General features: G+C 44.2%; 1 protein-coding gene across 4 annotated transcripts; it reads right to left on the reverse strand.

Annotated features, from left to right (window-relative positions):
* Positions 1 to 491: 491 nt before the first annotated feature.
* On the reverse strand, positions 492 to 10,955 carry Dhit (regulator of G protein signaling double hit). Of its 4 annotated transcripts, none has more exons than XM_076121212.1 (7): positions 10,811 to 10,955; positions 9,140 to 9,237; positions 8,152 to 8,160; positions 7,692 to 7,778; positions 2,960 to 3,021; positions 1,147 to 1,313; positions 492 to 1,062 (listed from the first exon to the last, which is right to left on the reverse strand). In XM_076121212.1, the coding sequence occupies exons 2-7, from the start codon at positions 9,235 to 9,237 to the stop codon at positions 802 to 804; spliced, it is 684 nt and encodes a 227-aa protein (XP_075977327.1). In that variant the 5' UTR covers positions 10,811 to 10,955; the 3' UTR covers positions 492 to 801. The 4 variants fall into 4 exon arrangements, with proteins under 4 accessions (XP_075977327.1, XP_075977326.1, XP_075977324.1 ...); XM_076121211.1 differs by lacking the exon at positions 10,811 to 10,955 and adding an exon at positions 10,545 to 10,701; XM_076121209.1 differs by lacking the exon at positions 10,811 to 10,955 and adding an exon at positions 10,015 to 10,525.
* Between the last annotated feature and the right edge of the window lie 2,920 nt (positions 10,956 to 13,875).

Here is a 13,875-nt window from a genome sequence, read left to right on the forward strand (position 1 = left end):
GGTTTTGATAGTTGAACTTGTACAACACATTATTTATACACAAATGCAGAATACTCAACACGGGATACTCGGCTTTATTGATCATTGCCACAATCCAAGTGTTTGAACAGTGAAGGGGAAGGTTGAGGAGTTACGTGTAGAACAGCTAGGTCGTACGTCTGAGGATTCCTTGCAGTTATTTTGATTGGCAATAACAGTGATATTTGTTTTAGATAACGCCACGCTATCGTGTGTCATTATCATTAATATGCGCTTAATCGTTTTCATTAACACAATAGAAAATTAAAACTGAGATTAATGAACCTTCATTTCTCAAGGTGTCACGCATACTGCGCAGGAGCAGTAGTTAGTACTAGACAGTACACGTGAGCGCCAGCCATCGGTGTAATGTGCATGCACATGACGCACGTGACACGCGTGCCGGGACAATGGGATGATAGTTGGATGCCGGGACAATGGGATGATAGGTGATTGAAAAAATAAACACAGAATTACATGAACAGATTTATTCGTTGAATCTTCGGCAAACTTAATTGGTCCACCTTTATTGCTTCTAACTAGACGCGCGCATCAGCGCCGTGTGCGTACGGCTCGGCGGCGGCGGAGACGGGACGGGGGCGAGCCGGGCCCGGCCGCGGCGAGCGCGCGCCGGCCGCGGGGCGCGGGGCGGTGGACCAGCGAAGTGGCCGCGCGCCTACTCTCACACTTAACCTAGCTATGTACAAAATTAGTACCCGTTTAAATGAATGTATATCGAGACTATTTACACGTGGGGAGATAGCGCCGGCGGCGCGGGCGACGTCACTGCGGCGAGACGGCGGCGGACGCGGGCGCGGTCGCCCCCGCCGCGGCCGCGCTCCCCGCGCCCCCCGCGCCGCCCGCGCCGCCCTCGGCGCTGGACAGGCGCGCCAGGGCCTTGTACAGCGGCGAGTTGACGAAGCGCGGGTACGAGTCGCGGTGCATCAGCGTGTAGATCTGCAGCTGCGCCTCGTCGAAGGTGTGCGGCGTCGGCTCCACCATGTTGCGGTTGACGACCTCGCGCACGCGCGAGTCCAGCGACACCTGCAACACAAGCGCCGCGTCACGTCTCGACTCGCCCCTCACACGCGTCACACGCGTCATATGCGTCACACGCGGCGCACGCACCTCCTTGGGGGAGAGTATCGAGATGTAGTCCTCGTATATGAAGCGCGCCTTCTCCTCGACGGCGTCGGGGTCGGTCTCGCGCTTCAGCTCCTCGCACGCGAGCCAGAACATTATATTCTCCTCGGAGTACTCGCCTCGTAGGAAGTCACGGAATACTTTACGTCCGGCTGAAACATATCGTACATAACGTTTCACATAACGCTCACTCATGTTACTAGTACATATATCTATCAGACTGCTTCTGTGATCTGGGCGGTAGAGAAGCTATATAGTATATTACTGCTGACCAGCTGCCAGACGAAGTCTCGGATTTGATTCCCGGGTGAAGCAAAGAGCTATTGGATTTTCTTATTTATATTAGAATATTTATTAATAGTAGCCAGGAGATTGATAACGTGCCCGGTGTAGGCCGGTCAGTAAGCTCACCGCCTATTACATGGGACATACATTGTAAATGGCAAAACATGTATGAATTTCATCCATGTCTGCCTCGAGTATAACTAGCGTGATGTTATGTACGTATCTATCTATCACGTCGACGTAAGCAAGTTGACGATAACGCTATGTTTATTTAATTAATTGACAAGGACAAACTAAAGATAGTTGATATTAGTTGCAGCAATCCGAATAAGTGGTAGCTTTTTGATTAGTTCCAATAAGGGTTGCCAGGTGACCGGGATTTCCGGAATTGTCCGGAATTTTGCGTGTTGTCCCGTGTCCGGTAATTTCACTCTGCTATCCCAGAATAAAAAAATACTAGATTTTTTTACAAAGTCTCGGTACGTACTACGTCTGCAAAAGTTAAACTAAAAGAATTCCATTTTCATTCATTAACATTTTCATTTCATTGTAGTTCAAGGTAATTCGTACTTAGTGTAGTATGGGACGGGAGACCAAAACTCTGATTTCGTCCGTAGCCCCAGAAGTGTCAAGGAAATGATCAGCCTGGATCTGACAACCCTAGCCCCAATAGATACCACAAATTTTCTTTAAGCACAATGTTTATTTTTACTCCTAGTTTTTTAAGGGAAAATTAGAAATTCAATACAATAAGATTGACAATACGCGAATGCCTGCATAGTATAGTGATCTGTAGCTGTAGCGCGGTTCTCTGCCACTGTCTACTACCGGCTATCTACCGAGAAATGTTGTATGAAAATCGTATCAGCGCCTCAAGTGAGCAGCATTGGAACTATTACTGCAATACATTTCAAATGTCAAATTCTCGATACTCGTTAGAACTGACAGTAGAGAAACGCGCAACTGTACTAAACAAATATGCTTATTGAGAACTCGTGCGATCCACGTAAAGACTCTACAACTGTAACATTCTCGATCAATCATATTACGACATTAAATGCACAAATATTGGAGGTCATGATACGTAATGAATGTGTGTTATAATAAGCTAATCACTTGTTATGATTGCGTCGAATAAATCACGTGATTGTTCGCTGCAAACCCTGCTTATTACTGTCTGCACCGGGACAACATATTGTCATCACTAATGTACTGGTTTCACTCTAGAGCAGGGGGTCCCAACCTTTTCTTAGTCCGGGACCACTTTTATTTTATTCTTGTAAGCAGGGACCACTATGTAAGTATATTAAAATTAAAGTGTACTTATCATCCTGAAAATTACAAAAAAAAAACATTCGCGGACCATATTTTGACTTCCGCGGACCAATAGTTGAGAACCACTGCTCTAGAGGACTGGTGTGTGCAGTGAGGCTCAGTGTCAACAGTGTGACAGCGCTCAGTGGCGCGGAGGTATTATGTCAAGTTGCAAGGTATCAGCAATACGTGTACGTACCAGCACTGCGCATGAGTCTGTCGAACGACTGCCCCCAGCTCTGGATCTCCTCCAGCGTCGGCCTGCAACACAACAAGCACTCAGGTGAGAGATCAACACACACAGACACGGCAGCTGTCATAATGATGTCTGTACTGCACACATATACACAGTGTGCAGACTTCACTGGCATGGTCCCCTAGAGCATAATCAAGATTTTTTTTAAATATATTGTTTAATATCTTGCTATCGGCTTTCAAACCATTAACAGATTAGTTGCAGAGAGAGAGAGAACACCCTCAAGTGAAAAAGTGCTAGCCCTTGAATGCATCAAACTGGTTAAATGTAGATTTAAAATGTTTGCATCCAAAAACTATTTCGAGAACTCTTTATTAGTACTACTCAATCAATACAATATAGTAAATCTTTATTGTATTGATTGAGTATAGGTACAGGTGTTATAATACATAATACGTTCTAGTATCAATCAGCCTGTTTAAGGCATACAATATTTTATCTTAAAAACTAATTCTTAAATCTAGGTAGGTACATTAGTAAGAGGTAGAGTAATGTAATATAGTTTACAAATAGTTTAGTTATTTCTGAGGTCTGAAAATTCTTGGATGGTGTAAAAGCATTTTTCTATTAGCCAATTCTTTAACTTTTTTTGAAAAAAATTAAATGGTAGCTCTCTCAGGGTTTGGGGAATTTTATTATAAACTTTGACACACATAAATATACAATTTTTATGGTAAAGACTTGTATTACATTTCGGTACAATTATTTTTGTTGGATCTCTCTGGCTAAATAGATGCTTTTCAGATTTTTTTTCAAAAAGTTGAGGGTGTTTCCTTACAAACAGTCCAATTTCAAGTATATAAAGAGAGCAAAGTGTTAAAATTTTTGTTTTTTTAAATAATGGTTTGCAAGAATCGAGAGGTTCGGCGTTACAAATTGCTCTAATACATTTTTTTTGACCTAAAAACACTTCATTGATTGAAGTAGAATTACCCCATAACAACAGACCATATCGTAAAACTGAGCCAACATAACCATGATATGCTGTTATTGCATTAATTAGAAGAACTTTGAGGATTTGTGCATTCTCGCATGCAGAGCTCGTATCAGGGATTAAAGCGAAATTAAATGCTAGGTATGTAATGTTACGTAACGATTACACTGTTTTCATTTTTCTTTACAATTGGGAAAACCCAATCAAAAAGAATCCAAAACTTAATCGTAATCGAAATCCATTATCATAAGTCTATTCTGTCGTTATCTTAATCTGCGTCAAGTGTTATTTATGAACGTGTCTTACACAGGAGACCTGCCTTACGTTACTACAAACAAACAATATTTAGGAGTTATTTGTGACATCCTTGTGCGATGCTTCACAAAAGCACTGCACATAGCTTGTGTAGAGGTAGCTTAGCCGTCTGTTATCCAAACTTAAGGCAACCAACGAATTACTTTTTGTAATTTATGAATTTGCTTTACGGTAACAGAAAATAGGTACCTAGGTACTGTCAGGAAATAGCTGTTCATATAAAAGCTCTCTGAAATGTTGTTAATAAGACGTGTAGACCCCAATCCACACCACTCTCATTACCCTCACTCCTTCTCCTCACGGTTGTACCTCGAATCTAAAGAGGGTACTCACTTTAAACTCCTTAGATTCAAGGTACAACCTCAACTTCATAAAGCGTTGCCAGATGGCCGGGATTTCCGGGATTGTCCCGGAAATCCCGTATCCCGTAATTTTACACTGCTGTCCCGGAATGAAAAAATACTTGTTTTTACTAAGCTACGATGCTACAACATTTTTTTTTGTCATTCCTACTTAATGTAGTGTAGGACCGGAGATGAAAACTCTGATTTCGTTCGTAGCCCTAGAAACGTCCAGGAAACGATCAGCCTGGATCTGGCAACCCTGACTTCTTACCAGGAGGAAACCCGCCATTACGACGGTAGGTAATAGGTATAATTTACATATGAAAAGGTTTTCTTAAAGCAACTTTTTCTTCTGTTTACGCGAAGTTTCCAGCAATTATTAAACTTGTTCTTATTAATAAAAAAAAACCATTCCATAACCTACATAATTTTACCTTGTTTGTAAATATAGATATAATCCGATAAGTTCCAAACACTGTATCAAAATTAAAAATTATGAAGAGGTGTCATTACCTAGCGTAAAATATCACCAATCCGATCAATACTAAATATGATATAGGTGCCGCCAAACAACTTGAACAATTTCGCTACATTTTAGTGAACGATTTTTAAGTCAGTTTAGGTATAATAGTTTTGCGCAAAGGCGAGGGCGTTTCAGCTTCGACCACCAGACTGGTATACTGGTGTACTGGCCAACCAAGTGTCCTCTGCACTAGGTCTACATTCTGTTTACTTTTTATCACAGCAAATTATGTTCAAGTTGTTTGGCGACGTCTATACCTTCGTAAAAATGGTTAACATTTTTATTTATGCCTGAAGTAGCAACCTCTTACACCATCAACAACGCAGATCAGATGTAGGGTTCTAGATATTATAGACATGGCGTCTGTAACAGAATGTAAATGTAACGGGTTCCGTGGTCCCTTGCTGTTAAGCAGTCAAGGTAAGCAGATCTAACAGTAACAATACCTAGTATATACTCTGAAAACTGTATTTAATAACAAGAGTTAGATACTTGACAGGAAAAATAACATGCATAAATATGTAGTTACTGAAAAATATTTATAATTTTATTTATATTTTAATCCGCTTACGATTTCTGCGATAACAATACGAATTATAAATTACCTGAATAAAGGATTACACTTAATTACCTAGTAATTGCGGTCGATCATATTATCGAATAATTACAGGGACGTGATAAGACGATGTGTATCGGAGTATGTGAGTGATACCGAGGCGAGGTGACGTCACCGCGTGTACCATACACATACACACACACATACACACACACACGCTATGGTTATTTATGGTGAAGCTGACGATCCACGCGGCGGGTACTTGTCCAACTATGTTTATTTACCTTTATTTTAATTTGGTCGAGATTGATAGTACAGCTGCCGCGTCCCTGCTAACTTCATGTTAGTAATCCCCGTGTAAATAGGATTTAGATAGTAACCAACTCGACTTACGGATTAACAAAGATTTAATCAATGTTTGATTACTTTTTATAGTTGGTAATTCCCAAATACTCAAACAACAAAGTAATTAAATTAGTGACTAAATATATTATAGCATTGAAATGTTATTACGAACAGGCGTCCATCAAAAGTGTTGAGTGAATGTTAGTCCTTGACGTGTTGCACACGAGGACGTAATAAAAAACCCATTTTCAAAGATAGCCAGTATCGATATGATCGAAATGGTGCAACGATAATAATATGATGGTATGTAATGATGTTGAATGTGAACACCGGCAGTGCGGGGCGGCGCGGCGGCCGGCGCGCTGTGTCGTCGTGCTGAGAATGCCGGCCACTTGTGTGACATGTCTGATAGAGCCGCCACACACTGAACACAGAGCACTGAACAAGTGGACAGCGGAGATAAGCGTCACTCGCACGACACCCTCCACACTGACCACACTGTCCACAGTCACTGACACACACTGACGCGACACTGGACGCTACTTTATTTCTCTATTCTAGCTGAGCAGAGTATCTCTATTATTACTAAATACTAACTTTGTTACATTATATTAAATATTTAGGTTTTACGCATTTATATTTCCATTGGAAAATGGAAAAAGAAATCCAGTTAGTAAATTTTCTGGCAGAATTAGACAAATCTGATTAAGAATGAGAGAACCCCAGCCTCAAGACATATAATACCACGCGTGTATGGACACTATGTTAAGCATATTTTATATTGTTCTGCTACGATCGCCAGTGTTGATGCGAGCTCATTCTGGACTCTGTCCGTTTTAATGGTCAAACGGTATTATTCATTGTTGAAGTGATTCAGTTTAATGTTTAAAAAACGTCTTATTTTACAAAGGATTGCGAATAATCGTAATACAATTCTATGTGATTGGCACTATTCTTTTACCTAGTTTCACTTCTGGTTTTCTTTAAAATATTATATTCCAATAGAGTAAATCCTAAATAATAATAAATATTGTAAATAAAAAAGTAAGCGACCCTAAATAATGGTCTCGGGTTCGGATCCTGGACCGGTCGGGCCAAAAAAAGTCTTACTGTTAAGAATTTCTTATAAATTGCCCGGAGTTAGGAAGTTGAGGTCGTAGACCTCCGTGACTCGGAGAGTACGTAAAGCTGTCAGTCCTGCGCCTGGTCTCTCACTGGTCGTGTCGGTTATCCGTCCCACCGGGTTATGAGAATAAGGGAATAGAGAGTGTACCTGTGTATTGTGCACACACTTGGACACTATAAACCAAGTCCTGCATCGTTAACCAGTTTCAATGAGACTGACCGCTGTAGCCGGATACCGGCTGGGACAATATTATACATTGATATAACATGAATAAAATTAACTATCTTATTTATTTTTCTGTTAAATACCAAAATTTCGAAACAATTAACTTATGACGTAAAACGTAATTAATAAAGATAAGAAGTGAAACTGTCAAAAAAGTCCGTTTTTTATCGTGGGATTATGATTAAGAAACTCCTTAATAATTTGTACGTTCAAGCAATATGTGAATGTTAGTTATGTTCAGAGAGTGTAGCGAGCACATGAGTAGTATGAGTAGGGAGTGAGTGGCGTCACGGTGTGTGATACTCACGGCGCGTCTCCTTCGTTGAGCAGCGGCTCCTGCGGGCCGGCGGGCGGCTTCTTGCCGGGGCCGCCCTCCGAGCCGCGCACCGCCAGGCTGCCGACAACACACGCGCCTCATTACAATGCTCTAGCGACTCCTACACACTCTAACTACACGCTGACTCTACCGGCCACTACACACACACACACACATCATACCATAACTGTTGATATTATTATATCTGTAACTACTCGACCCTCTAGGAGACTACATTCTATCAGCTGTGAGCAAATGCCCATTTAACTAGCTGTCAACTTTCGCTAAAAGGAAGGGACATCGCATAGCGTCTTTTAGCATGAATTATATAGCGAATGTGAAGATATATGCGTATAGGGAAGTGTGTGGATGTGATTCTGTAGTGACAGCTGATGATGTCCGGGACGTGGCGGCGCGAGGTGGCGGCAGCGCGGGTGCGGCCTACACTCACCACTTTGCCCTGCAATAGAACAGAGAGCTCGTCAGTCACTCGCCCTGGCACTGTCCACTGTAGCTACACAGTGTCACAATCTATCAAAATAGGGAACAATAACCAAACAATTGAAACATTGCTCAATTTCCAACAAAATAATTTGCTTGCACTTTTCCGACAAATGAGTTTCACTTTTGTTAGAGATTTCTAATGCAACAATTAAGATGTAATGGAAATATAATATATTTTTGTCAAATTATGTTATTTGATTAAAAATTAAGTTGTGGTCAAATAGGGCCAGTACAGCATTATTTACTCAACATTTTGAGTGTCATGTAGTCAAGTGAAACTTCTATTGAGGGCCATAAACTTCATTGAACGAAAATGGGAAAAATAACACATTGACTGCCTAATCTTTATATGAAGCAACGTTTGAATTCTAAACTAATTCTTCTATAAGGGTATACTTTACTGTAATGGTACTTCGGTACACCCTTATAGCTTAAGTTACTTGTCAAAATAAAATTACGTTAAGTGAAAAACTTGATGACAAGCGACTTATTGTAATCACCAAAAACATAGTATAATATAATATGTACTCATTGTACACTTCACTTGTTAACAAATAATATTTGACGATGTTATAAACATTGCTCATTTGTTAAGGCAGGCACAGCTTTATGCTATACTGTGTGGTACACTTGTGGTGTATACTTCAATAAATCAATTATATTCAAGTAGTGACTGTCTCTTGCAGCTTCTATGTCATTACAAGTTAGCAATGTTCTTCAGAACTGTGGACTGACGCGGAATAACTGTGTTATAAAGCCTCTACAACAGTAGGCAAAGGTTCAACAAGTTTCATAAACATCAACTAAGTTCGCGAGAACGCACGCTTGATTGAACTTGCAAGTTCCGTGATCTACTGAAAGGTCCTGTAGAGTGAGGTGTACGCTCATGAACAAGCTGCATGTCGGAGGTGAGGAGAGGTGAGGTGATGACGTACCAGGAGCATGAGCAGCAGCAGCACCAGCACAGGCAGCAGGGCTTGTCGGCGCCGGCGGCGGGCCGGCAGCCGCGCGCCAGCGCTGCCAGGCTGCACATCTGCAACACACGCCGACACGTTAGCGACGCCACACCACCACCACACCACCACACCACACCACCAGCACACCGACACGCGCGCGCCGCCTCACCTCACTGCCTACCCATTGATCTATGCACTGTACACTATAACACTTGTGCGGGTGATGTCTCGGGACCTACCCACTGCCCAGTACTGCCCAGTACTGAACAGTACTGCAGCACTCACAACACTTCACCGATACAATAGCTCACACGTCGCTTCAACGAGAGGAACTAGGAAACGTTTGTTCATTTTATCAAACAGATGGTTAACAAATAGTTCGGTTTCATACATTTGTTAGTGGACTATTAAATTCCATAATACGACAACGTATGCTCAGTATTCACATAAAATAGAGCAGTTTAGTGTTGCACGCCCGGTCGATCTGAGAGAGATGGGTGTGAGAGAGATAACCGAAGGTAAGTAGCATGCGGAAGGCGAAAGGTCACGCGTCGAACATTATTTGGGAAGCATTAGTATTCAGGCTGAGTTAGATGTTTTGTGAGGACGGAATGTCGGTGTCAGTGATGTTTGTGAAGTGCTCAGTGAAGGCATAGATCGCGGTCACGGCGCGCGCCTCTCGTGTTTAATTGGACCGAGTGAATGTGTGTCAATCGTTCACGTCCCAGTTTACATCGATAAGTACATGATCTCGCCGCCGCCCGCTCTACCACAGCACACACACACACACACACACACAAACACACACAGTCACTGGTGCACCACTCAACATCACACCTCGATCTATCACTCACATTGCCTATATTGACCATGTTACATTGTATTTATCGACATTGTTCACTTCGATCAACGCGTCGACAAGGAAGTAGGGCCTGATTGTTGATCGTCTACGATCAATACAAAGGCTTGCAAGCATTCATATCGAAGGAAGTACTGCAGCCGTCTAGAGTGTAGGTGTTCAGGAAACGTTCCCGCCGCCGGATGATGCACTATGACATGTTCCGGGCGCGGATGTGACGGCACGTTACGTGGTCACCATATTGAATGTTCGCGTGTGGTCGCGTGTGGTCGCGTGCGGTGGTGAGTGGTCGCGGGCGGGGCGGCGCTGCAGCGGCTCGAGTGGCGCGCGGAAGAGCCGCAGTCAGCGGCGACGCGAAAATAAACAGCGTTTGGAGGGTAGTAGGTGAGGGTCAGCGGCAGCGCGCCGCGCGAGTATTTATAGCGCGCCCTCGCCGAGGCGCGTGTTTACTGCGCGCTATATCGGTGCGCCGCGCCGCCGCCCGCCCGCAGTAAACAACGCGCCCGCCGCTCCGCCGCCGCTTACTTTCATTCCTTCCGTGCACCGTCGTCCGAGCTCGTGCACCTTCACACGGATCACTCTACGAGCGGCGCCGGGCGCCTCGCTAGCGGCGCCGGGCCGAGGGCGGGACCGAGGGCGCGTTCCGCCCTGCGGTGACACATCGGCGCTGCGGCGGCGCGTGCAGCGGCCCCGGCGCGGGCCCGCGGCGGTCGATAGCCGCGCGGCGGGCGCGGGCGGCGGGCGGGCGGCGGGGTGCGGGCTGCGCGCGCCGCGATCGATGGCGGGCTCACCTGCGGAGTGGGCGGCGGGCGGCTCGCCGGCCACGCCGGCGCTAGGCGCGCGGGCGCGGGCGCGGCATGCGGCGAGCGCGCGGCCGGCGAGTGTCGCGGGAGCGAGGGCTGCACGGGGACGGGCCGCGGTCGGGGCGCGACTGACGCTGCGGGCGCCGCGCGCCGCCGCGCCCCGCGCGCGCCTGCGCCGTGCCGCCCCCGCGCCCGCCCGCCGCCGCCCGCCGCCGCACGCACCGCACGCACTATGAATGAAGGCGGAAACATGAATCGAGTTAGCGCCGCGAAAATAAATAATATGGTTAATGATGAAATCAAACGAACGGATCTGCCGTGAAGTTCAGCTCCGGCTCGAAGCGGCACGTCCCCGGTGCTCGGCTCCGCGGCTCGTCGCCGGGTGCCGCCTCACTACAATGGCGCTCGCCGGCCTGCTCCACGTCTCTCTCTGCATCTATCATCACACAACGCTGCAGTCACGCATTCAGTTACGTTTCAGCCACGCGAACTCATTGTAACATGGAACTTTCATATTCATACTTCCTGGGGAGTTAATTAGCTCAGGGAATACACTGGCAACTGGGTAGTTATGGTACTCACGATCGTCACTACTCACAGAAACATCATGATTCAACTATAAACAATATATTGTGGCTATGCTTATAAGAATTGTAAGATGTGATTGTAATCATAAAACCTGAGATTCAACACCTGGTCAATGAATTCTGAGAAGGAGATTGCTGACAGAATCCCTTCATAATAACGATGTAACAAGCGATAATTATAAACAGATGTAATTTGTCGTCGCTACAATACAACGCGACAATGAGTCATGTAACACTTAATTATGTCGCCAACGCTACACGTAGCCGTAGCAGTCGTCGTAGAGCCGCCTCGCCCGCTACGGGGAAGCTACGCCACCGGGTGAATGTTGTCACTTAGGGCGGAGGTGTAGCTCGTTCGTAGCACATAGACAGTGTCGGTGAACAGTTACAACATGTCGTAGGCAATGCACCACGTGCTACGTGACTCATATGAACATTTATCTTATGAATTATAATTATTTAAGTTTGGTCATACCTTCACATATTTTCTTAAAACGTCAAGATGTTATTTTTGCATGTTGCATGTTTAACGTTGCAACGTTGCTTTGCTTTACACGTTGGAACTTATAACGAAAGGTTAAACGTTATATTTATTTATTTGTCATCATTATTTTCTAGATACTCAGAACTACACAGACAGGAGAGGCGCTATGACGCAACGATACTGAACCACGACGCGCCTATAACCAGTTGCGCTTACCGGTCCGTAAACAATCTGTGGGTTAAGCAGACCTTGGCGCCGTCATTCCTGAGATGAATGACATAGTGGTATTTGAACTGGGCGTCTCCGTGCTTTGGAAGGCACGTAAAATGTCGGTCCCGGTTGTTGTCAATAAGGATAAGAGTCGTTAAGCCACGGCAAAGGCGGCTTGAACAACTTTGACACTAGGTTGAGCACTAACCATACGATGAGGAGAGAAGAAGACTGAACCACGCCGAGTACTTGAATTTTTACTATCTTCTTGTTATAAAAATGTTCAGTGATTGCACGGAGCGCGGAAGTAGGAGTCACAAACCTTTGTGGCTCGTAGAGCACGTTCATGCGCCGGCTCTGCGCTCAACTCTAAGCAAGCGTTGTTGTAAGTAAGTGCGCGCTCGGGCTCGTCTTAATCCTTCCAGGCTTCAAACCCAAGGATTGTGTTGTGTCTCTTTAAGTTCTCGGCAGCCGGACAGTGGCACCAGCCCCATAAGGGTCACGTGTAGTTTTTTCTTGTTCCTCCTACCCACTCCTAGGCGATGCATGGTGAGGTTTGAGAGTACTGTTCCCCCCTCCGCCTCCTTTCTATATCACGTGTATCTTTTCTTTCGTGTGTCTTTTAGTACCAGTCGACAAAATGTTTAGTAACTATTTTTAAATATTCATAAAATACAGGTACAAGAAGTGGTCAAAAAAAAGACAGTTCGCTTTTCGAAACTCACGTGATTAACCGACGGCCACTAAACTGCTGAACGATGCCTCTAACTGCCTCCGGGATATATAAGTCATTCCTCTGGTTCTTCTGCGCTGACCTCAACATAAATGAGAAATAAGAGAGGATGAAAAGTGGTAGGAAAACTACTTTTTGTGCTGACTTTTTTCTCTTGGCTGAGTTTCATGAAAATATTGCACATGCATTGCACAGGGTAGTAAATAAATGAAACTTCGTTTAGGTACCTATACATAATTTTATTTTGGCACAAGAGATTAGATGTCAATGTTTTGCTACATATGAAGGGTTTTTGATAAATGGGAGCCATCGCGGTGGCTGTCTCACTGTAGACCAGAGCCTACAGTCAGATGGAAGAAAAGTAGGTCACTGTCGACTCGAACGTTCATAAATCCTTGCCAACTGTAGGTGCAACATTTGCAAAACCACGACCAGTTATACGCACTTTACTACCCACACCCCCTGCCAAGGTTCACGACCCCACTACTTTTTATAGAATCCAAAAATAATTAAATACAAACAATAATTTACTTTATCAAAGAAGGGTTCATTGATTTGCATTATTGCCCATATTGCCGCCATACTGTAGAACTTTCTGTGCCTTACTTTCCCCTAGAGTAGAGTAAAGTAGAGAGTCTTGCCCAGCCGCGGGACAACCACCGGTAAAAAAATAAAACATACCACTAATGATAAAATGAGGGACCCTTTAGGGTTAAAGTACCCCGTGCCGACCGCCAACTAGCACAGGTCGGCGGCAACACGCTTCCCTCGAGGCGACTAACCCCTCTCATGTATCCTACAGATTGCAAATGCGAATTTATTGAAATTCCAGTGAACATATCTTAGTAAATTCTTATTAATATACTTTTTTAACAACAGTTATAGTGCAACATTATAAGTGTTTATAATATAAGTTTCGAATTATAAAATATTTCCTATTACCTTGTTATTGATTTCAAAACACCAGAAATGGCATAAGGCTATAAAATTACATTTTAACAAATGAAACAGATATTTTTTCTATAAAAACGATTCATAG

Source organism: Anticarsia gemmatalis, chromosome 12, assembly GCF_050436995.1.
Source record: "Anticarsia gemmatalis isolate Benzon Research Colony breed Stoneville strain chromosome 12, ilAntGemm2 primary, whole genome shotgun sequence".
Lineage (NCBI taxonomy): Eukaryota > Metazoa > Arthropoda > Insecta > Lepidoptera > Erebidae > Anticarsia > Anticarsia gemmatalis.

Bases quoted from the DNA above. Each gene is read 5' to 3' on its own strand.
- Dhit (XM_076121209.1), bottom strand. The intron at 3,022-7,691 runs GTGAGTATCACA...GTTGTGTTGCAG, and splicing joins CTCAACGAAGGAGACGCGCC to GCCGACGCTGGAGGAGATCC. The intron at 1,314-2,959 runs GTACGTACACGT...GATATGTTTCAG, and splicing joins CAGACTCATGCGCAGTGCTG to CCGGACGTAAAGTATTCCGT.